The 25,356-nt window shown below is 35.4% G+C and overlaps 1 protein-coding gene across 3 annotated transcripts in view; it reads right to left on the bottom strand.

Moving 5' to 3' along the window:
- eco (Establishment of cohesion) overlaps positions 1 to 25,356 on the bottom strand; it is a 67,116-nt gene that overhangs the window by 21,319 nt on the left and 20,441 nt on the right. For all 3 annotated transcript variants that reach the window (XM_089099724.1, XM_089099725.1, XM_089099723.1), the window contains exon 2: positions 20,265 to 21,247. In XM_089099724.1, coding sequence (XP_088955850.1) covers positions 20,265 to 21,247 — 983 coding nt within the window. The remainder of the gene's footprint in view (positions 1 to 20,264; positions 21,248 to 25,356) is intronic.

Raw genomic sequence — 25,356 nt, 5'->3', positions numbered from 1 at the left:
TTTTCGAAGTTCATTTTTAACGTCTTTCTTTGAAATGCAAGAGTTGGAATATTTCAGTAGTGTTTTGTTGTGGTTTACCTTGTCACAGTTACATTTTCTTGATTTTTCAAAGTTCATTTTGAATTTCTTTCATTGAAATGCAAGAGTTGGAATATTTCAGTAGTGTTTTGTCGTGGTTTACCTTGTTACACTTACATTTCCTTGATTTTTCAAAGTTCATTTTCAATTTCTTTCGTTAAAATGCAAGAGTTGGAATATTTCAGTAGCTTTTTGTTGCGGTTTACCGTATCACAGTTACATTCTCATAATCTTTCAAAGTTTATTTTGAAGTTCTTTCATTGAAATACAAGAGTTTGATTATATCAGTAGTTTTTTTTTGAGGTTTAACTTGTAACAGTTAAATTCTAATGGAGGTTCAAATATTATTATGAATTTATTTAATTGAAATGAAAGATCTGGATTATTTAAGTAGCGTTTTGTACTTATTTAAAATGTAACAGTTACAATCTCTTAATTTTTCAAATTTCATTGTTAATTTATTTCGTTGAAATGTAAGAGTTGGAATATTTCAGTAGTGTTTTCTCGTGGTTTACCTTACCACACTTACATTCTCTTGATTTTTCAAAGATCATTTTGGATTTCTTTCGTTGAAATGCAAGAGTTGGAATATTTCAGTAGTGTTTTGCCGTGGTTTACTTTGTTACAGTTACATTCTCTTAATTTTTCAAAGTTCATTTTGGATTTCTTTCGTTGAAATGCAAGAGTTGGAATATTTCAGTAGTGTTTTATCGTGGTTTACTTTGTCACAGTTACATTCTCTTGATTTTTCAAAGTTCATTGTGGATTTCTTTCGTTGAAATATGTTTTGTTGTGCTTTAAGTTAGGTTAGGTTAGCCTACGTACGCGCGCGTACGTAAGCTAACCTAACCTAACCTAACTTAACCTAACCTAACTTAACCTAACCTAACTTGATCTAGCCTAACCTAACCTAACAAAAATCAAGAAAATGTAGCTGTGTCAAAGAAAAGCACAACAAAACATAATTCAACGAAAGAAATTCAAAATGAACTTTGAGAAATGAAGAGAATGTAACTTTGACATGGTAAACCACGACAAAACACTACTGAAATAATCCAACTCTTGCATTTCAATGAAAGAAATTCAAAATGAACTTTGAAAAATCAAGAAAATGTATCTGTGACAAGGTAAACCATGACAAAACACTAGTGAAATATTCCAACTCTTGCATTTCAACGAAAGAAATTCAAAATGAACTTTGAAAAATCACGAAAATGTAACTGTGACAAGGTAAACCACAACCAAACACAACTGAAATATTACAACTCTTGCATTTCAGGGAAAGAAATTCAAAATGAACTTTGAAAAATAAAGAGAATGTAACTTTGACAAGGTAAACCAAGACAAAACACTACTGAAATATTCCAACTCTTGCATTTCAACGAAAGAAATTCAAAATGAACTTTGAAAAATTAAAAGAACGTAACCGTGACAAGGTAAACCATGACAAAACACTACTGAAATATTCCAACTCTTGTATTTCAATGAAAGAAATCCAAAATGAGCTTTGAAAAATCATGAGAATGTAACAGTGACATGATAAACCACGACAAAACACTACTGAAATTTTTCAACTCTTGCATTTCAACGAGAGAAATCCAAAATGAGCTTTGAAAAATCCAAAGAATGTAACTGTGACAAGGTAAACCACGACAAAACACTACTGAAATATTCCAACTCTTGCATTTCAATGAAAGAAATCCAACATGAACTTTGAAAAATCAAGAAAATGTAAGTATGACAAGGTAAACCACGACAAAACACTACTGAAAAATTCCAACTCTTGCATTTCAATGAAAGAAATCCAAAATGAACTTTGAAAAATCATGAGAATGTGAGTGTGACAAAGTAAACCACAACAAAACACTACTGAAATATTCCAACTCCTGCATTTCAATGAAACAAATCCAAAATGAACATTGAAAAATCAAGGGAATGTAACTGTGACATGGTAAACAACGACAAAACACTACTGAAATAATCCCACTCTTTCATTTCAATGAAAGAAATTCAAAATGAACTTTGAAAAATAAAGAGAATATAACTGTGACAAGGTAAACCACGACAAAACTTTTCTGAAATATTCCAACTCTTGCATTTCAACTAAAGAAATCCAAAATGAACTTTAAAAAATCAAGCGAATGTAACAGTGACAAGGTAAACCACGACAAAAACACTACTGAAATATTCCAACTCTTGCATTTCAATGAAAGAAAACCAAAATGAACTTTGAAAAATCAAGAAAATGTAACTGTGACAAGGCAAACCACAACAAAACATTACTGAAATATTCCAACTCTTGCATTTCAATGAAAGAAATTCAAAATGAACTTTGAAAAATCAGAGAATGTAACTTTGACAAGGTAAACCACGACAAAACACTACTGAATTATTCCAACTCTTGCATTTCAACGTAAAAAATTCAAAATGAACTTTGAAAAATCGAGAGAATGTAACTGTGACCAATTAAACCACGACAAAACACAACTGAAATATTCCAACTCTTGCATTTCAATGAAAGAAATATAAAACGAGCTTTGAAAAATCAAGAGAATGTAACTATGACAAGGTAAACCACGACAAAACACTACTGAAATATTCCAACTCTTGCATTTCAATGAAAGAAATCCAAAATGAACTTTGAAAAATCAAGGGAATGTAACTGTGACATGGTAAACCACGACAAAACACTACTGAAATAATCCCACTCTTGCATTTCGATGAAAGAAATTCAAAATGAACATTGAAAAATCAAGAGAATGTAACTGTGACAAGGTAAACCACGACAAAACGCTACTGAAATATTCCAACTCTTGCATTTCAATGAAAGAAATTAAAAATGAACTTTGAAAAATCAAGAGAATGTAACTGATCAAGAGAATGTGACACGGTAAACCACGACAAAACACTACTGAAATATTCCAACTCTTGCATTTCAATGAAAGAAAACCGAAATGAACTTTGAAAAATCAAGAGAATGTAACTGTGACAAGGTAAACCACGACAAAACGCTACTAAAATATTCCAACTCTTGCTTTTCAACAAAAGAAATCCAAAATGAACTTTGAAAAATCAAGAAAATGTAACTGTGACAAGGTAAACCACAACCAAACACTACTGAAATATTCCAACTCTTGCATTTCAATGAAATAAATTCAAAATGAACTTTGAAAAATCAGAGAATGTAACTTTGACAAGGTAAACCACGACAAAACACTACTGAATTATTCCAACTCTTGCATTTCAATGAAAGAAATTCAAAATGAACTTTGAAAAATCATGAGAATGTACCTGTGACCAGGTAAACCATGACAAAACACTACTGAAATATTCCAACTCTTGCATTTCAACAAAGGAAATCCAAAATGAACTTTGAAAAATCAAGAGAATGTAAGTGTGACAAGGTAAACCATGACAAAACACTACTGAAATAATTCAACTCTTGCATTTCAACGAGAGAAATACAAAATGAACTTTGAAAAATCAAGAGAATGTAACTGTGACAAGGTAAACCACGACAAAACATTACTGAAATATTCCAACTCTTGTATTTCAACGAAAGAAATTCAAAATGAACTTTGAAAAATCAAGAAAATATAAGTGTGATAAGGTAAACCACGACAAATCACTGCTGAAATATTCCAACTCTTGCATTTCAACGAAAGAAATCCAAAATGAACTTTGAAAAATCAAGAGAATGTAAGTTTGACAAGGTAAACCACGACAAAACACTACTGAAATATTCCAACTCTTGCATTTCAACGAAAGAAATTCAAAAATGAACTTTGAAAAACAAGGGAATGTAACTGTGACATGGTAAACCACGACAAAACACTACTGAAATAATCCCACTCTTGCATTTCAATGAAAGAAATTCAAAATGAACTTTGAAAAATCAAGAGAATGTAACTGTGACAAGGTAATCCACGACAAAACGCTACTGAAATATTCCAACTCTTGCATTTCAACGAAAGAAATCCAAAATGAACTTTGAAAAATCAAGAGAATGTAACTGTGACAAGGTAAACCACGACAAAACACTACTGAAATAATTCAACTCTTGCATTTGAACGAGAGAAATCCAAAATGAACTTTGAAGAATCAAAAGAATGTAACTGTGACAAGGTAAACCACGACAAAACACTACTGAAATATTCCAACTCTTGCATTTCAATGAAAGAAATCCAAAATGAACTTTGAAAAATCAAGAAAATGTAAGTGTGACAAGGCAAACCACAACAAAACACTACTGAAATATTCCAACTTTTTCATTTCAATGAAAGAAAACCAAAATGAACTTTGAAAAATCAAGATAATGTAACTGTGACACGGTAAACCCCAACAAAACACTACTGAAATATTCCAACTCATGCATTTCAACGAAAGAAATTCAAAATGAACTTTGAAAAATCAGAGAATGTAATTTTGACAAGGTAAACCATGACAAAACACTACTGAAATATTCCAACTTTTGCTTATCCACGAAAGAATTCCAAAATGAACTTTTTTGAAAAATCATGAAAATGTAACTGTGACAAGGTAAAACCTCGACAAAACACTAGTGAAATATTCCAACTCTTGCATTTCAACGAATGAAATCTAAAATGAACTCTCAAAAATAAAGAGAATGTAAGTGTGACAAGGTAAACCACAACAAAACACTACTGAAATATTCCAACTCTTACATTTCAAAGAAAGAAATCCAAAATGAACTTTGAAAAATCAAGAGAATGTAAGTATGATAAGGTAAACCACTATTAAACACTACTGAAATGTTTCAACTCTTGCATTTCAATGAAAGAAATCCAAAATGAACTTTGAAAAATCAAAGGGAATGTAACTGTGACATGGTAAACCACGACAAAACACTACTGAAATAATCCCACTCTTGCATTTCGATGAAAGAAATTCAAAATGAACTTTGAAAAATCAAGAGAATGTAACTGTGACAAGGTAAACCACGACAAAACGCTACTGAAATATTCCAACTCTTGCATTTCAATGAAAGAAATTAAAAATGAACTTTGAAAAATCATGAGAATGTAACTGTGACAAGGAAAACCACGACAAAACACTACTGAAATATTCCAACTCTTGCATTTCAATGAAAGAAATCCGAAATGAACTTTGAAAAATCAAAAGAATGTAAGTGAGACACGGTAAACCACAAAATAAGACAACTGAAATATTTCAACTCATTCTTTTCAATGTCAGAAATCCAAATTGAACTTTGAAAAATCAAGAGAATGTAACTGTGACAAGGTATACCACAACAAAACACTAGTGAAATATTCCAATTCATGCATTTCAATGAAAGAAATTTAAAATGAACTTTGAAAAATCAGAGAATGTAACTTTGACAAGGTAAACCACGACAAAACACTACTGAAATAATCCAACTCTTGCATTTCAATGAAAGAAATTCAAAATGAACTTTGAAAAATTAAGATAATGTATCTGTGACAAGGTAAATCATGAAAAAACACTACTGAAATAATCCAACTCGTGCATTTCAACGAAAGAAATCCAACATGAACTTTGAAAAATCAAGAGAATGTAACTGTGACAAGGTAAACCACGACAAAACACTACTGAAATAATTCAACTCTTGCATTTCAACGAGAGAAATCCAAAATGAACTTTGAAGAATCAAAAGAATGTAACTGTGACAAGGTAAACCACGACAAAACACTACTGAAATATTCCAACTCTTGCATTTCAAATAAAGAAATTCAAAATAAACTTTGAAAAATCAAGAAAATATAAGTGTGATAAGGTAAACCACAACAAATCACTACTGATATTCCAACTCTTGCATTTCAATGAAAGAAATCCAAAACAAACTCTGAAAAATCTTGAGAATGTAAGTGTGACAAGGTAAACCACGACAAAACACTACTGAAATATTCCAACTCTTGCATTTCAATGAAAGAAATCAAAAATGAACTTTGAAAAACAAGGGAATGTAACTGTGACATGGTAAACCACGACAAAACACTACTGAAATAATCCCACTCTTGCATTTCAATGAAAGAAATTCAAAATGAACTTTGAAAAATCAAGAGAATGTAACTGTGACAAGGTAAACCCCGACAAAACGCTACTGAAATATTCCAACTCTTGCTTTTCAACGGCAGACATACAAAATGAACTTTGAAGAATCAAGAGAATTTAATTGTGACATGGTAAACCACGACAAAACACTACTGAAATATTTCAACTCTTGCATTTCAACGAGAGAAATCCAAAATGAACTTTGAAAAATCCAAAGAATGTAACTGTGACAAGGTAAACCACGGCAAAACCCTACTGAAGTATTCTAACTCTTGCATTTCAATGAAAGAAATCCAAAATGAACTTTGAAAAATCAAGAAAATGTAAGTGTGACAAGGTAAACCACAACAAAACACAATTGAAATATTTCAACTCTTGCATTTCAATGAAAGAAATCCAAAAATGAACTTCGAAAAATCAAGAGAATGTAAGTATGACAAGGTAAACCACGACTAAACACTACTGAAATGTTCCAACTCTTGCATTTCAAGGAAAGAAATCCAAAATGAACTTTGAAAAATCAAGTGAATGTAACTGTGACATGGTAAACCACGACAAAACACTACTGAAATAATCCCACTCTTGCATTTCAATGAAAGAAATTCAAAATGTACTTTCAAAAATCAAGAGAATGTAACTATGACAAGGTAAACTACTACAAAACACTACTGAAATATTCCAACTCTTACATTTTAATGAAAAAAATCCAAAATGAACTTTGAAAAATCAAGAGAATGTAATTGTAACAAGGTAAACCACGACAAAACACTACTGAAATATTCCAACTCTTGCATTTCAATCAAAGAAAAACGAAATGAATTTTGAAAAATCAAGAGAATGTAACTGTGACAAGGTAAACCACAACAAAACACTACTGAAATATTCCTACTCTTGCATTTCAACGAAAGAAAACCTAAATAAACTTTGAAAAGTCAAGAAAATGTAACTCTGACAAGGTAAACCACGACAAAACACTACTGAAATATCCCAACTAGTGCATTTCAACGATAGAAATTCAAAATTAACTTTAGAAAATCAAGAGAATGTAAATGTGACAGGGTAAATCATATCAAAACACTAGTAAAATATTCCAAGTCTTGCATTTCTACGATAGAAATCCACAATGAACTTTGAAAAATCAAGAGAATGTAACTGTGACATGGTAAACCACGACAAAACACTACTGAAATAATCCCACTCTTGCATTTCAATGAAAGAAATTCAAAATGAACTTTGAAAAATCAAGAGAATGTAACTGTGACAAGTAAACCACGACAAAACGCTACTGAAATATTCCAACTCTTGCTTTTCAATGAGAGAAATTCAAAATGAACATTGAAAAATAAAGAGAATGTAACTTTGACAAGGTAAACCACGACAAAACGCTACTGAAATAATCCAACTCTTGCATTTCAATGAAAGAAATTCAAAATGAACTTTGAAAAATCAAGAGAATGTAACTTTGACAAGGTAAACCACGACTAAAAAAACTACTAAAATAATCCAACTGTCCTAGTCGATTATGTCATTCAATGCCCATATTTGGACTCCCGTCATGAGCTCCTGATAGGGTTCTACCGATTATGTAATCAATTTCTCAGATATCCAACTGTCCTAGTCGATTACGTCATTCTATGCCCATATATGGACTCCCGTCATGACCTTCTGATTGGGTTCTACCGATTATGTAACCAATTTCTCAGAAATCCATTTGTCCTAGTCGATTACGTCATTCTATGCCCATATATGGACCCCCGTCATGACCTTCTGATAGGGTTCTACTGATTATGTAATCAATTTCTCAGAAAATCCATTTGTCCTAGTCGATTACGTCATTCTTATGTCATGTGTCATGTGTCATTCGTCATGTGTCATGTTTCGTGTCATGTGTCATGTCTCATGTGTTGTGTCATGTGTCACGTGTCACGTGTCATGTGTCATGTGTCACGTGTCACGTGTTATGTGTCACTCATAAGCATCCAAGAAACATCCATCAAAGTTAGAACATCCAAGAAACATCCATCAAAGTGAGAAAATACAAGAAACATCCATCAAAGTGAGAACATCCAAGAAACATCAATCAAAGTGAGAACATACAAGAAAAATCCATCAAAGTAAGAACATCCAAGAAACATCCATCAAAGTGAGAACATCCAATAAAAATCAATCAAATTGAGAACACCCAAGAAACATCCATCAAAGTGAGAACATCCAAGAAACATCCATCAAAGTGAGAACATCCAAGAAACATCCATCAAAGTGAGAATATCCAAAAAACATCCATCAAAGTGAGAACATCCAAGAAACATCCATCAAAGTGATAACATCCAAGAAAAATACATAAAAGTGATAAAATCCAAGAAAAAACTAAAAAATTTAGAAAATACAAGAAAACATCAATAAATGTGATAAAATCCAAGAAACATCCATAAAAGTGATAACATCCAAGAAACATCCATCAAAGTAAGAACATCCAAGAAAACATCCATCAAAGTGATAACATCCATGAAACATCCATCAAAGTGAGAAAAATCATGTTTTTTTCATTCTCACTGACAAAAACCATAAAACAGACATAAAATGATGTTGACATCCATGAAAACATCAAATAAATTGACCAACACTCATAACCGTCTAAGAAACATCCATAAAAGTGAGAAAATTCCTGTTTTTTCAAGTGAGAAAAATCCTGTTTTTTCATTCTCAGTGAGAAAACCATCTCCCTAGGGACTCTATGCCCATATATGGACTCCTGCTCGGAGTAGCACCCCCCTTTCTACTGACACCTATGGTATTTATCAGAGGAATTGATGGCCCTTGCCTTCTTTGACGACAATGTATCATATGACACCAAACAATATATGGTTACGGCTCTGCAAACATCAAGAGCAGAGCACCCTCTGAAGAGAATAACTGAACCCGTTGAGACTGGGGAAGAAGAAGTTAGAAAACTTTCTCACGCAGAATACCAACATATTCTTCACCATTACTGGACTGCCTTCATCATTCCTAACTAAGAACATTGATTTGTGGTCAATTGATGAAGACTACCAGGCAGTTAAAAATATAGTGCAGAGCATGAGGGTAATCAATGACATTGCCGAACGTGGTGTTGCACTGATGGATGACTATAACAAACTGCACACAACATCTGAAGAACAGAAACAGTTCCTGTTGCTAGTTGTCAAGGAGTACTGACAGCATTAGTGATTGAACCAAAAAGACACTGATGGACCAGTCTGAAGCCCATATGTGAACTGTGTAGTTTGGCAATTGAAGTGACTGGACACAATTACTATTGCTGGACACTATTGTGATTCACTTATTTTCTGTTTTGCATACAGCAACTCAACAGTCATGTTTGATATTATTTAATTAAGCGGCATTATTGCGTGTTTTATTTTATCAAAGTTCGCTTATACATTCCTAATAGTTATTGTAGGGACCACTGAAATTTGAAATAATGTTAAAATGTTTGTTCAATTAGGCCTACAATCAGAATGGAATCATTTCAGACTCTGTCCCATAAAAAAAAATAAAAAAAAGTTTTTCCAATATGCCAAAGACCACCCTAGTGTGCGTGGGAGGGGGATTAGTTGCCCTCCAATCACTTTCGACTATTAAAAACGGCATCAGCCCTTTCTATTTTCAATCGAATGAGCCCTTTTCGAAGTCCCTACAACAACTCCTTCGATACGATGTGCCCTGGTCTAAAAAATAAAAAAATAATACATTATACCCACATAGATCTTCACTATAAAAATGTCAAGCCTTCCAATCACTTTCGATAATTAAAAAGGGCACTAGGCCCTTCAATTTCTAATCGAATGAGCCCTTTATGAGTTTCACCGACAACGCTTTCTATAAACACCTTATATGCCCCCAGGGCATAAATTACAACCTTTACCCTAAGGGCTGTGAGGGAGGTTGTTATCCTCAAAGACCTAATTTCCAGAACTTTCAACTACGTATGACAAAATGGCTATCTCAAAATTTAGTTGGGTGTTTGGGGATAAGGGGGCGTGAGAGGGGCGTTAGTTGCTCTCCAATCACTTTCAACTACTAAAAAAGCCACTAGCCCTTTCAATTTCCAATCGAATGAGCCCTTTTTAAGTTTCTATGACAACGCGAACAATAAAAACCTTATCTGCCCCCAGGGAACAACGTCACACCCGGGCCCTGAGGGCTGGGGGGGGGGGGTAGTCATCCATAAAAATCAAATTTCGGGAACTTTCAACTACGTTGAACAAAATTGTTATCTCAAAATTTTGATTGGATGTGTTTGGGGAAATGGTGGGTGTGGAAAGGGAGTTAGTTGCCTTCCAATCACTTTCGACTATTAAAAAGGGCACTAGCCCTTTCAATTTCCAATCGAATGAGCCCTTTCCCCCTACACAATGCCTACCAACCATCTTTTATAATAGCTGATGCATAATCATTTGTCACTGCACAGAATTTTCTGTAAATCAACTATTTGTAAATCAACGTAGTTAAGACGATAATTGCCTATGTTTAGTGTTTCTCTTATATGGACTAAACTGTATTACTTTTCAAGTAGCCTACAAATGCCTCTCAGTGCAGCTTTACATTCTTTACAACTGAGAAGATTAATAGTATTTTTCAAAGCTCATAAATTGATGTCCTTTCACAGAATTGAGAATTAATGGCAAACCTGATCCTCTTTGGGATAAATCAGAGCTTGGTGACTGCACAATCTTTTTAATCACTAAAAAAAAACACTGAAAATCCAATTTCCATCCAAATGAGCCCTAATCATAGGCAGCCGCGCAAGCGCTGCCTAAGTAAATAACGATGTGGCCACAATGTGTTTTTTTTTCTTCGACAGGCACTTCGTATCGAAGGAATTGTCGTAGAAACTTCGAAAATGGCTCATTCGATTTGAAATTGGGGTGGCTAGTGCCCTTTTTAATAGTCGAAAGTGATTGGAGGGCAACTGCCCCCCCCCCACGCCCATCATTCCCCCAAACACATCCAACCAAATTTTGAGATAGCCATTTTTTTCAGCGTAGTTGATTTCCAGATAGAAAATATCTTTTTGAGGAGGACACTCCCCCAAAACTCTCGGGGCAAGGGTTTTAAGTTATGCCCTGAGGGCATATAAGAACAACGTTGGCACAATGTACCATATATTATTTATTTACTTTAGAGCAGGGCACTTCATATGGAAGAGGTCGTCGTAGAGACTTCAAAAGGGACTCATTCGATTGGAAATCAAGAGTTCTAGGGCCCATTTTAATAGTCGAAAATGATTGGAGGGCAATTAGCCCACCCCCCACGCCCATCATTCCCCCAAACACATCCAATCAAAAGTTAGAGAGAGCCATTTTGTTCAGCGTAGTTGATTTCCAGATATAAAATATATTTTTGAGGAGGACACTCCCCCACAACCCTCAGGGCAAGGGTTTTAAGTTATGCCCTGGGGGGATATAAGGTTTTTTTATAGAAGGCGTTGTCGCAGAAGCTTAAAAAAAGGCTAATTCGATTGGAAATTCAAAGGGCTAGTGCCCTTTTTAACAGTCGTAAGTGATTGGAGGGCAACTAGCCCCCCCCCCCGCCCATTATTCCCCCAAACACATCCAATCAAAGTTTTGAGATAGCCATTTTGTTCAGCGTAGTTGATTTCGAGATAGAAATAGGTTTTTGAGGAGGATACTCCACCATTACCCTCAGGGCAAGGGTTTTAAGTTATGCCCTGGGGCATATAAGGTTTTTATAGAAGGCGTTGTCGTAGAAACTTCAAAAAAGGCTCATTCAATTGGACATTCAAAGGGCTAGTGGCTTTTTATAGTCGAAAATGATTGGAGGGCAACTAGCCCCCCCCCCCCCCCCACGCCCGTCATTTCCCCAAACACATCCAATCAAAATTTTGAGATAGCCATTTTGTTCAGCGTAGTTGATTTCCAGATAGAAAATATTTTTGAGAAGGACACTCCCCCACAACCCTCGGGGCAAAGGTTTTAAGTTATGCCCTGAGGACAAATAAGAACGGTGTTGGCACAATGTACTATTTATTATTTTTTCCTTTAGAGCTGGGCACTTCACATGGAAGCGGTCGCCATAGAAACTTCAAAAGGGGCTCATTAGATTGGAAATTGAGAGTTCTAGTGCCCTTTCTAAAAGTCAAAAGTGATTGGAGGGCAACAACAACCCCCCCCCCCCCACACCCATCATTCCCCAGTACACATCCAATCAAAATTTTGAGATAGCCATTTTGTTCAGCGTAGTTGATATCCAGATAGAAATTATGTTTTTGAGGAGGACACTCCTCCACAGCCCTCCAGGGCAAGGGTTTTAAGTTATGCCCTGCGGGCATATAAGAACGATGTTGGCACAATGTACCATATATTATTTATTTACTTTAGAGCAGGGCACTTCATATGGAAGAGGTCGTCGTAGAGACTTCAAAAGGGACTCATTCGATTGGAAATCGAGAGTTCTAGGGCCCTTTATAATTGTCGAAAATGATTGGAGGGCAACTAGCCCACCCCCACGCCCATCATTCCCCCAAACACAACCAATCAAAATTTCGAGATAGCCATTTTGTTCAGCGTAGTTGATTTCCGGATAGAAAATGTGTTTTTGAGGAGGACACTCCCCCACAACCCTCAGGGCAAGGTTTTTAAGTTATTCCCTGGGGGCAAATAGTTTTTATAGAAGGCGTTGTCGTAGAAACTTCAAAACTGGCTCATTCAATTGGAAATTCGAAGGGCTAGTACCCTTTTTAATAGTCAAAAGTGATTGAAGGACAACTAGCCCCCCCCACGTACATAATTTCCCAAAACACGTCCAATCAAAATTTTTAGATATCGATTTTCTTCAGTGTAGTTTATTTCCAAATGTAAAATATGGTTTTGAGAATGACACTCCCCCACAACCCTAGGGGCAAGGGTTTTAAGTTATGCCCTGGGGGATATAAGGTTTTTTTATAAAAGGCGTTGTCGCAGAAGCTTAAAAAAAAGGCTAATTCGATTGGAAATTCAAAGGGCTAGTGCCCTTTTTAACAGTCGTAAGTGATTGGAGGGCAACTAGCCCCCCCCCACGCCCATTATTGCCCCCAACACATCCAATCAAAGGTTTGAGATAGCCATTTTGTTCAGCGTAGTTGATTTCGAGATAGAAAATAGGTTTTTGAGGAGGATACTCCCCCACTACCCTCAGGGCAAGGGTTTTAAGTTATGCCCTGGGGGCATATAAGGTTTTTATAGAAGGTGTTGTCGTAGAAACTTCACAACAGGCTCATTCGATTGGACATTCAAAGGGCTAGTGCCTTTTTATAGTCGAAAATGATTGGAGGGCAACTAGCCCCCCCCCCCACGCCCATCATTTCCCCAAACACATCCAATCCAAATTTTGAGATAGCCATTCTGTTCAGCTTAGTTGATTTCCAGATAGAAAATATGTTTTTGAGGAGGACACTCCCCCACAACCCTTGGGGCCAGGGTTTTAAGTTATGCCATGAGGGCATATAAGGACGATGTTGGCACAATGTGCTATTTATTATTTTTTTTTCTTTTAGAGCTGGGCACTTTATATGGAAGTGGTCGTCGTAGAAACTTCAAAAGGGGCTTATTCGATAGTAAATTGAGAGTTCTAGTGCCCTTTTTAATAGTCAAAAGTTATTGGATGGCAACAACAACAACCCCACACCCATCATTCCCCAGTACACATCCAATCAAAATTTTGAGATGGCCATTTTGTTCAGCGTAGTTGATTACCAGATAGAAATAATGTTTTTAAGGAGGACACTCCCCCACAGCCCTAAGGGCAAGGGTTTGAAGTTATACCCTGGGGTCATATATGGTTTTTAAAGAAGGTGTTGTCGTAGAAACTTCAAAAAAGCTCATTCGATTGGAAATTCAAAGGACTAGTGCCCTTTTATTAGTCGAAAGTGATTGAAGATCGAGGTGAGTATAACGTATTATTTTTTGCTGTTGTTGTTGTTTAGACGAGGGTACTTCGTATCGAAGGAGTTGTCGTGGGAACTTCGAAAAGGGCTCATTCTATTGAAAACAGAAAGGGCTGATTTCCTTTTTAATAGTCAAAAGTGATTTGAGGGCAACTAATCCCCCTTCAACTCCCACTCTCCCACGCCAACCCTCCCATTTCTGCTGTTAAAATTTAACCAAATCAAAATAGCGTAAATGTTTCCAAGCTATCAAAGAAAGCAAACAGATTTTTTAGCGAATGGTATCAAGTTTTCCATTTCAGGTCAACTAGAGGAGGTATGATTTAAACAGTACTATTTGTGTATTTGTATAAATAACCGAGTCAAACTCAAAATGAGCAGAAATTAACATAAGTTGGGCGCAAAACCCCTATGCCTTCCCAAGGCCAGAACAAAATTTGCACTTTACTGAAAAAAAATATAAATGTTTTTACTTTTATAAATTTAATAAATTAAATAATTTTAACATTTTGATTACTAAATATCAGTATATGTATATTAAACTGACAATGCACATTCATTTGTATTTTTTCAGTAAAGTCCAAATTTTGTTCTGGCCTTGGGAAGGCATAGGGGTTTTGCGCCCAACTTATGTTAATTTCTCCTCGCTAGTTTGACTCGGTTATTTATTGTAATTTCTGTCCGTTTTTGGTTTCATTTATTTATCGATGCTGATTTGTGGTAGTTTCACGCTTGGTAGATTATTTGATTTTATTTTTGCTCATTTTTTGTTTAATGGAGTTCTTTACTTTTCCTTGAAAAACTTATTTTGTGGAAAGTTTTTTTAAATTAATCCAATATTCAAGAACCACTGGTCTGATGCAATCACTTATGGGGAAAACAAAACAAAAACACAAATAAAAAAAAAACATTCATCCATAATTTTTCTTCTGGGAAAAACATAAATAAGATAAAAGTTTGAAATGTTTACCACAGGGCTCTCTGACATGCTGAATATGAGGGTGTGATTTTCATTAAGATTGCTTAACTTCATGTGGGTGCTTTTTCGTCTTTGAAAGTCAGTCAAATTTTGTCAAGCTTATAGCTTTTTATGGGCACCATTAAACTTGATGAATTTTATATGTTGTATATTTTTTTTTATCAGCATTGAAAGGCAATTCTTTTTTATGTATTAGTTTCTATTAAAAATTCTTACTTACAGTTTTCTACTAAGAACTACTTGATGTAAAATAATTTTTACAGAGCATCACCAAGAGCCTTTATGCTAATTTAAACTAGCTTCTAGTACAAGAGTAAGCTGTATACTGAACTATTAAACTTTTGAAATATTTCTTGTCAAGACTTGCAGGATCTGAAATTTGTGCCTTCTTGCTGTATTGTGAGTCAAACTTTTTCATTATTCAAACAAGTAGAAATCTCTTCTGAAATGACCCAGAATGATATACCATCTGCTATTCAAATGCAATCAGAGCTATACCTAGAGTTAGTAATGCCTGGGGAAAATATAATTACGTTGCACTCATGGGCATAGGGAAGGAGGGGGGGGGAGAGGCAGGGGAGGGCAGCTGCCCCCCCCCCGAGAACGTCAAATTTACGATAGATGTTCGCGAAAACTTTTTGTATGTTGTAATTTTTTGTTAGATGTTACCTGGTAGATGGTTAAAAAAGCTGGAAATAAACAGAAATTTCCAAATATCGTTTGCGCTATCAACGTTTACGTTTCGATCTTCAATATTGATTTTCGGTCCGATATATGGATAGGAGACTGACCCACGATCGGCCGATGTTGACTTGTTTAATTCTCCATGAATTGATTCAAGCGATAAGAAGTTGCTGAGTATGCCAAAGCAAAGGTAACTCATTCAATACCATCCTGAAAAAGACAATTAGAATACTCCACCATTTTTCCACCTGGATGCCTTTCTATCCAAGTGGTCAAGAGTGCCAAACCTGGGCCACCCCAGCACTGGTTCGGTCGTCTCTGGCTTACGTTTGGCCACCGAACAAAAGAAAAAGAAAAGTGACCAGGGGAACATTAAAGTTTGTTTTTCGGCTATAAAATTAAGAAAGAATATGATCAGCATAAAAAAATACAAAATGAATTTCATTAAGGTTAAAAAAAAACTAAAGAGTATTAATTTCAAATTATACCTTGACTGATCAACACCCAAAGTAAGCCGCTCCGCTAATCTTGGTGTTCTACCTTTCAGTGGTGGCAGGTTTATTTCAACTTCTGTCTTTAAGACACTCTCCATCTCGTCAGTTAGTGCAGAGTCTCTTGCTCCAGTCTCCTTCCAAAAGTGGACCTTAAGTTCTTCAGTTGCTACTTTTTGATAATGATAATATTATGAACAGAAGTCCCTTTCTTTCTCTTCAGCTCAATCAGAATGTTATCACCAGCCTTGACTTTCTCAGTGTCAAATTAGAAGTTGCTGGTAGGGGGATTGTCTTCAATGTCTATGTTGGGGTCTGAAGAGTTGTTGTATACAGGATCATCTACGTCAGAATCGTCACTCTAACTGTAACTCTTGTTGCGAGAGACACGCCTTTTGCTTTTTAGTCTTTTGACTTGTCTGACTTTCTTCTGTTCCAGGACTAGGGCTTTTTGGCAGATACAGCTTTTATCGTAGCAGTAATGCATTCTTTCGTGGGGGTGTCAGTGAGCACTTCTGACTTTTTCATATTTTTTTCCGGTTGATTTTTTGGGTTTGACTTGATTGATAAATTGCTGCAAATAAAGCAAAGAATGAGAGGCAGTCATCCAGCCAGAAGTATTTTCTGAGCTGATTGTGATGATTCCTGGTAAAGCTCCCCTGAGTAAAATTTCCAGACACTTATTTTTGTGGGGAAATAAGTAGAGGAGGGACTGTGTTCACAACACATTAACACCAGCACAAATCGTTGGCAACTGACCTGTTTCTGCTGATGTGATCTTCCCTGCTTACTTCTGGCCTTGCTGTGCAATGATTTTACCAGGCTTGTGGATTTTTTCAGACCTGATTCGTGAAAATTTCAAATGTCTTGTGATCTGAACATGTGTTTATATAGGCCTCGCTCCAGGTTGTTAAAGAAAGCTCCTACACTGACAGTTGAAAGCAGTTGTCCGTCACAGGCTTGTAATTTTTGGCGTTCTTATTGATAGATTTTTAAGGCAATCCATAAAACCACGGTACCAATATTTACCTGTAATTCCTCCACTGCCTTTGCAGTTCCGTTATCTGGTACTTTTATGCTCTTAATAATGGCATAAGTGTATGCAAATTTACACGCTTCTAGGGGAATACAGTCGAAAGCATATCAGCTATCGTTTTCAAGTAAGTTTTTAGTCTTTTTTCTTGTTCCTCTGTAAATATTTTTCATGTGTTGTAAATGGGTGTAAAAAAAATTCAGGTCCAGACTTTTTAGAGAGATATTCAGCTTCTCAACTTTTATTTATGTAGTCCTGCTGCGTTCCACTAGGGACACCAGAGAATCCAACTGACTTCTTGTATAATAAGACAGAAAAAACTGCTATTATATTTTCTTCTGGATCACAGCCACCTTTCTTTATATTCTCTTCTGTTTTACTTTTAATAACTTTATCTTGAATGAAATTTAACAGGAAAAAATAGAACTTCACTTCACCTACTGTTCTGACAGGATTAAACAACGCCAGAATTAACACAATTTTGGGTTTTTTAGATTGCCTTCAACCTTTAAATATGCTGTTTACACAGCTTTTACAAGCATAGCCCACTTTTGGACACCTTGGTACCGCATGTAGAATTTACCCTGGGTATTGTGGCCGAACATGGGAGTTCACTATCCCACAGGATGAGAAAATACTAACAGCAAACTGGTGAAGATGGCACGAGTTGGAAGCTGCCAAAAACAGGCAAATAATAAGAGAATACAATGTTAGATTACAACATGAGTTTTCTAGTGTTCGTGATAAAGCGTAGGCTTTCAGACAAACCTAAACAACATTCCAGAGTTAATCGCCATAAAACCTGATCCAATCTGATATTTTTGACAAAAGTATTAATTAAGGTCAGACATTTTAAAAACATACACGGCCATCTGTCAGAGCTTATATAATCCACCAGCAGCCCCATGGGTTTTTGTATTGAAACTGTTTGCTTTGGCTAAATGTGGGCCGGTCTCCCCTATACCAATTTTGATATTTAATTTTGTCCAACTGTGAACTTTTAAACTGAATTCTTAGAAGAAGCTGTTATCTAACGATAATGTGATTTGTGTCAAATCGCTTTTGTGGTGTTTATGTTTTCTGGAAATTGGAATTAGGATAGTGGGTCTCTTATATTATACCGTTGCAGGAAAAATAGAACATGGAAAATGTTAAAGGCCGAGTTTTAGAGAAATATAGAATGACTAGTTTCTAAAGACCTTTATTCAAAGGACCTCGGGACGTATTAGTAAGATCCCTCCCCCCGCCATCCCAGAAGCGGCTGCCCCCATCTACACAAGATGCTAATTACGCCCATGGTTGCACCCCTCCTGACTCAAATATAAGCAAACACAGCCAAATCAAAAAAAAAAATCTTTATCAAAACAGGCAATCCCTCTGCCTTGCCACCCAAAGAAGTGACCTTGGTTGCCCTGCCCCTCCCCCTCCCTCTGAACAGCTCTGAATGCAATTTGTTATGTTATGGCAAGACAGTAATTTATGCTGTTTGTCAAAGTAATTTAAAATTCTAATATAAAAAAAAACATAAAAAGTATGTACTACTATTATATAATAACTATGAGGTAGACTTATATCAAAATATTCAAGCAAATCACACCGCCTACTAGGCATCTTACCTTAACCTACACAAGGTATCAGAGGAAGTCATTGAGTGTGAAAAACGACCAATAGGGTAGATCTTACTGCTTTCTTTTAGAGCCATTAATGTTTACCTCTAAACTACTTCATGGTTAATAGATCCCGGAGTGTCAACAATCCTAGTAACATCGAGACTAGGACTAGCCTAGCCAAGCTCTTTTCAAGAAGCATTACTTAAATTTATTTTTCAAAGAAATGAGCTTTGCTGAACTAGGTACCGATTTTTTTTTACCAGAACAATCAAGAATATAACACTTTCTAAGGTTATATGCTGATTTATTGTTTTTGCTCATTTTACACTGTTTATCACCACACGTTCTTTATTTTTAAAATAGGCTACAAACTTTCCTGATAGAATACAGTGTGTAAACAAATGGAATACAGTATGTATGACGATCTTCCTCCTATCGATTTTCACACTTATTTAAGACATATATGGCTGTGTAAGCTTCCACTTGACCAATTTAATGAACTAGTTTTCATTTTAGGGGTCCTTGGTACTTTAAGGCAAAGAACAATTATCCAAGTAATACAATAAGTCAAGCTAAAAAAAAATTAAAAAAACCGATGATAATAAGTAAAACAGTAATCTATTTATTTCTTTAATCCTATTTTACAATAGTGCTTGAAATCACGCAGTAGAATATAAAATCAAATTAAACCATTCGTAGTGACTTCAAAAGAGTTTGCTTTTCATGCTAATTTTAAATATGTCAGATTTCTTGAGTTTAAAATTAACAAAACAAACTTTATAAACGTAATCTTAAAAAATGGCATAAAAAACTGGACAAGGAGAGCAATCACGACAAAAATTGCATCCTCAAATTCATCATGTCTGAGAGCTGTACAGTGAAGGTTTCCAGCCTCTATCTAAAAACTCCCTGTATTATCAAGAACAAAGGTCATAGATGTACATTTTTTCCTTATTTTTTTCTTACAGGGTGATTGAATCTAACCACCATAGAAGTGTTGTATATAATGAATATAAACATTGGTTTGATCTACATACTATTCATACCCCCCCCCCAGAATACCCCTGTTATCTGAATACCTATTGAGAATACCTGTTCGTCCCCTGTTTACCTGAGTTGTTTCTACTTCATCCTTTGTTGACAATCCTTCTAGTTAGGCATGGAAAGCATCAGTGAAGTTACCAAAGAATAGGAAAATATGAAGAACAAGCAACAAAGCCCGTGTACACACTGGACCAAACTTTAGCACCAGAGGGGTATTAGACGATTTTAAAAGTGGGAAGGTCAAAATAGTAAAACATGCATGCTCTTATGCAAAAATTTTCCAAAATGCCATGAGAGAATGGGGCCTTCAGACTACCCTCTCCCCTCTAAGAAGTACTTAATATATTGAAAACTGAAAACTTACTTCAGCTTGGAGTTTTTAGTGAAACCATCAACAATAGATCCTGGAGTGGAGGAGGGAGAGGACTTCTTCTTGAAAAACCTCTTTTCGCCAGGTGAATCATCAACATTCATTTCACTTGACTTTCGAACGACAATATAGGTTTGCAAATCGCTGTCGGTCTTCTTTGGACGTTTTTTCTCTATCTGTGGTGATTTTTTCTTAGATGGAACGAACTTTTTAATGCTATGACCTACACCACGGTTTACCCCAACCTTGGCTTTCTTACTAGGGGGATGGTGTCTATATGAAGAAGATGAACTGCGGGAACGATTTGTTTCTAAGCTGCTAGATCGTTTTCTTTTGAATCTGTTCAATTTTTCATCAAGAATTTTTCGAATCACTGATGGTGATACTGGGTTCTGCTGCAGTTTATAGAATGTGCTTGAAACAGGAGTAAAGGATTTTTTTGGCGAGTCCTGCAAAATTTTTCTAGTTGCAGAAGTAGATATTGGAGTAAGTGGATTAGGCTGTGGAGCCCTAGGTGAACGTCTCGGAGTTAAGCTCAGATGCTCAATAGTTCGAGTCTTACAGGATTCAGCAAATTCTTCTTCTGAATTGTCAACAATGCTATTCGAGGAGGCTGGAGAATAAAATGCACTTGGTTTTTTAGAGACTGGCGAAACTGGCTTCATCTTTGATTTATTTTTAGATCTTTGTTCATCTTTGAGAAGTTCTGCTTCCTTGGGTGAAACATCTCGATTCTGTGTTTGATTGGTGTGATAAAACCTGGGTACTGGACGGCGTGGGATGATTTCTGGTACAGTCTTGGCTATTTCTGGAGATTTACAAGTATTACCAGTGGTTTCAACAGGCGATTTCAAACTCGTTCCTAATTGAGCTAACTTGTCACTCTTTGCTGGAAATTTGTAATCCCGGCGATCTTGCCATGGCAATGTTGCCTCACATGATTCAAACACTTTAAATATGGGAAGCTCGAGCTCCATCTGCAAGAAAAAGGGAAAAAATTTTAATATATTAGAACCAGAATTTATGTTTTTTCTAATGCTTTGAATTTTCATTTTACATTTCACAATTGAAGGAATGCATAGTTTGTTCCTATTAATTCGTCCTACATGTTGCCATATAGCAACTCAAGTGGAACAGGTCTTCATGCCTGATAATATTAATGATAATTGTCCCAAATTTTGCCTGGTTTAGTTTGTATCTAGTTTGGTGACAGATTTTATTTGATGGTTAGATTTGTCAACCTCAAGGCTACAAAAAAGGAAAAAGTCCGAAAGTATAATATTCGTTTTAAATTACAAACATCTTCCACTGAATGTTTTCATTTAGTAAATGGAGCCATTCGACTAAGGAAATACGAAAAAGCGTGTGACATTTTCCAAAATGTTCAGGAGAAGCAAAAAACTGTTTTGGAAAATATGCCTCCATATCTCTCGAGCTCCAATCATGCCTTTTTGGCCAATCTTATGGTAGAACTTCTGCGACAATCCTTGTGGCTGTGAATAGTTGTGCATTTTACGCTTTTTGGTCTGCAAAACTGGTCGGAATTTGTTTTTAATATGCTTTGAGTGGATTATAAAATTTGATATATTAGTAGAATCGATTTATAATTCATTTTTGACTCGTATGTCACATAATGCCTTTTATATTTCCACAGCTGTACTGTAACAACTCACTTTCATCCAAAAATGTCGGCAGAAATTTTTTTTAGAGGGGGCGAAGAAGCTTTCAAAACGTTCTGACTGGGGCGAGGATTGAAAAAGAGAGGTATCTATGCCAGGAAACCGCCACCCAGCCCCACAAAAAATTTTGGTCCTCTATGGGTATCCCCTGTAGGTACCCTTGCCAAGTATCTTGTTAAGGAATAAAGGAAAGGGACAAATTTTTACGTCGTCATAGCTGAAAATCACTTTCTAAATAAAAAAAAAAATTAACTGTGGAGATGGATGGATATCATCACATTTCTGAAGTTTAGGATAGACAGACACTGACACGCAGACATAAAAAGTGCAACAATTTAAAATATGTACACCTTTATGAGTAGGAGGACCTATGTCTGAGTAAGATAGTAATACATAAGTTTATAATACACTGCTTCTTCTGGGAATTAATCTTAAAAAAAAGACTTTTTCCAAAAGCAATTTTTTCAAAGTAAAGAAAAGAAAAGAGCCACATTAAAACCTAAAGTGAGTAGAAGTAAAGTCACTAAATAATTCGAACTTTATAAAAACGCAAATTACAATGAATGAACAAGTTAAACTTAAAAAAAAAACAGACATTAATGGATAATCAAATCAAACCTAAAAATTACAGAAATTACAAGAAATGAGAGAAGCACTTCCACCCCTCTAAACCTTCTAAAGGCTAAAGCGTCATTTGTGCTAAACTGTAAACGATTTGTATTTCATGTAAAGTGTTTTTTATTTGCCCTAGCTTCAAGAACAACACAACAACAAAATAAAATCATAAAGCTAACCAAGGTTTCACAATCAGTTGTAACTGCAAGTAAGGAGTAGCTTGGCTTAATAGTAACCAAAAAGCCCAAAAGTTTTGAAAACAATACATACGTCACATTAATCGGCTTTTTACAGTGATTCCAACCATGTAAAAATAATAAAAGCTTTTTTAACTCGCTTTTAAAACGGAATAAAAAGTAAAAAATATTTTTTTTGATCCTCAAGAATCTATGAATCTAAGTGAAAACAAGGGCCGCAAAACGGATTGGGCTTTACATAACATAGATATCAAATTGATCTAGGCTACAAATGCATAAATGAAAAAAGCTGCTGAGTTGGGGAAAACGAGTTGAAAAGATTAAGTTACGTAAAGTCCAAACCCTTTTGATCCCCACCCCATAGTTTCACTTATATTCATAGATTTTCGAAAAAAAAACTATTTCGACATTATAGTCTATTTTGAAAACGAGTTTGTTTCTAAAACAAAATTTGTCTTATCTAAGATTCGAACCTATGTAACTACAGCCACAGGCAAATGTTCTTACCGCTGAGCTATTAAGTCTTGCACAATATTACTTTTTAATTTTCAGCTGCGCCTAAACACCGGTTTATGTTGTTCTGTTTAAACAAGGGGGGGGAGGTATGCAAGACAGGAGAATTTTGATGTTGCATTATTGCACTGTCATTGGAAGTGCACATACTGATAAAATTCGGATGATATGGAAGATTCTTCTTTTTCTTCCCAGATGTTGTTGTTAAAACCAATAGTCCTAAAAAATCAGGAAAGGGCTCATTGGAACGTAAATTAAAAGTTCTAGTGCCCTTTTTTATTAGCCAAAAAGATAGTAGCATAGCAAAGTGACGTTTAACAATTTTGACCCAAAGAGAGCCAATTTGCTATCAAGTGAAAATTCATAGACAACCAGCTGCTTTAAAATGATCAGAAAACTATACATTAAGCTTTACAGGCTAAGAGGCAGTTCTGCCAATTTATGGTAATACCAGATTCACATAGTCGATCAAGACGAACACTTAACAATGACATTTATTTTAAAAATGCATCTAAAACAGTTGGTTCACCTTATGTTTGACCAATTTATGTATATTGATGTATTCTTACCTTAAATTGCACTTGCTAGCAATAGGGCAAATCATGTGTCCATCAATTTCAATGATGACCACCCCCTCTCCAATGATGACTTAAACACATCAACGCTGGTATAGGTAACTATTTTTCCATTGAGGGAGTTCCACAAGTTGACAACTCTATTTGAGAGTACTTATTCCTTAGTCTGGTGTTTACTTGTTTCCAGACAAATTTCTGAGGGTAAACAGAAGTTCTCTTTGAATTGTCTGGATGTAAAAGGCCAGGAATGGTATCCTCAGCATTAAGAAGCTTGTATACTGTTTTCACATTGCCTTGTTTGTGATGATATGTTAGAGATGGTGTTCTAAACTTACAGAGACAGGAATCACGCGTTTAGCTATTATGGAAGAGGGCCAGTGGGTCACTATGTAGAGTTGATATCTCAAAAATTACATTTTTATACTCGGATTTTCTAACTCTCCACGAACCTTTAGCAAACAAGGAAGAGAGTCAGGAGCGGGGAGAAGATAGAAATTAATCTTTCATCTCCCGTCGTTCAAACTAAGCCTGAAAATGGGTGCTGCAGGGTGATAAATCTTCTCTTGCAACAGAACATGTTTAATGAAATAATAATATAATAAAATAAAACATTCACATGCTTGCTGGTCCATTATATGGTGAGAGAGAAGACATCATGAGCACTGTCAGGGAAATTCTCAAGAGGGGAAACCAAGTTGAAATGAAAATATTACTTTATCTTTATCTTTATAAATTCAACACTTCATTGTTACAAAACTAGGTGTATAAAGAACAATTTTTGCATACAGTAATCAAAACTCTTAAAAAAGGAGTTTTGGTAGCAATACCATACTTTAAAAGAATTGGCTTTTTATGGTGATTCCAATTTAAAAAAAAACTTATTAAGTTTGAATTTACCCACAAACAGCTACAAGCCTGAGAAAAATTACCTCATTTTCAAAAGAGTGAAACACCCCCTTCAGGACTACTAATTTTGATGAAAACTACACCATCGATTTCAGTATATCAGATACCGGTATTGTATAGGTTTTAAGCCCCTATCTACAAAAACGTGAAATTTTGTATTTTTTCCAAGAAGGATAATCATAGATGCGTTTTATTTGTTTGTTTATCTTTTCCCCGGGGATAACCAAGTCATAGGTTCTAGAATATTGGGAGAAGGCTCATTAGATAGGAAACTGAAAGTTCTACTGACCTTTATAAGCAATAAAAAAATCATACCACAAAAACGGTGTTTTCTGCTATTTGTAGGACTAAACAATACTTCTGGTCCTAAGATCCATTAAGTGACTATTCTAAGGTTCAAGTTCAAGTTCTTTATTAATCAATAAAAAAAATTTGACAAAACTATCAAATTAATTACCCACAGTGAGAATAACTCGTGTGTGGGTTTATATACACTCAACAATAAATAACTAATACTATCTCCAGATACCGGAATAAAAAGATTGCTCTTCAACTCTACGTACGGTAACAACAAACAAAATCCGCAAAAAATCAAAGTAAC

The sequence above is a fragment of the Artemia sp. Qi Xiang Cuo genome, chromosome 14 (assembly GCF_049724085.1).
Source record: "Artemia sp. Qi Xiang Cuo chromosome 14, ASM4972408v1, whole genome shotgun sequence".
In the NCBI taxonomy this organism is placed as follows: Eukaryota; Metazoa; Arthropoda; class Branchiopoda; order Anostraca; family Artemiidae; genus Artemia; species Artemia sp. Qi Xiang Cuo.
Note: the sequence above shows the minus strand (reverse complement) of the source record. Positions and strands in the feature narration are given on the sequence as shown.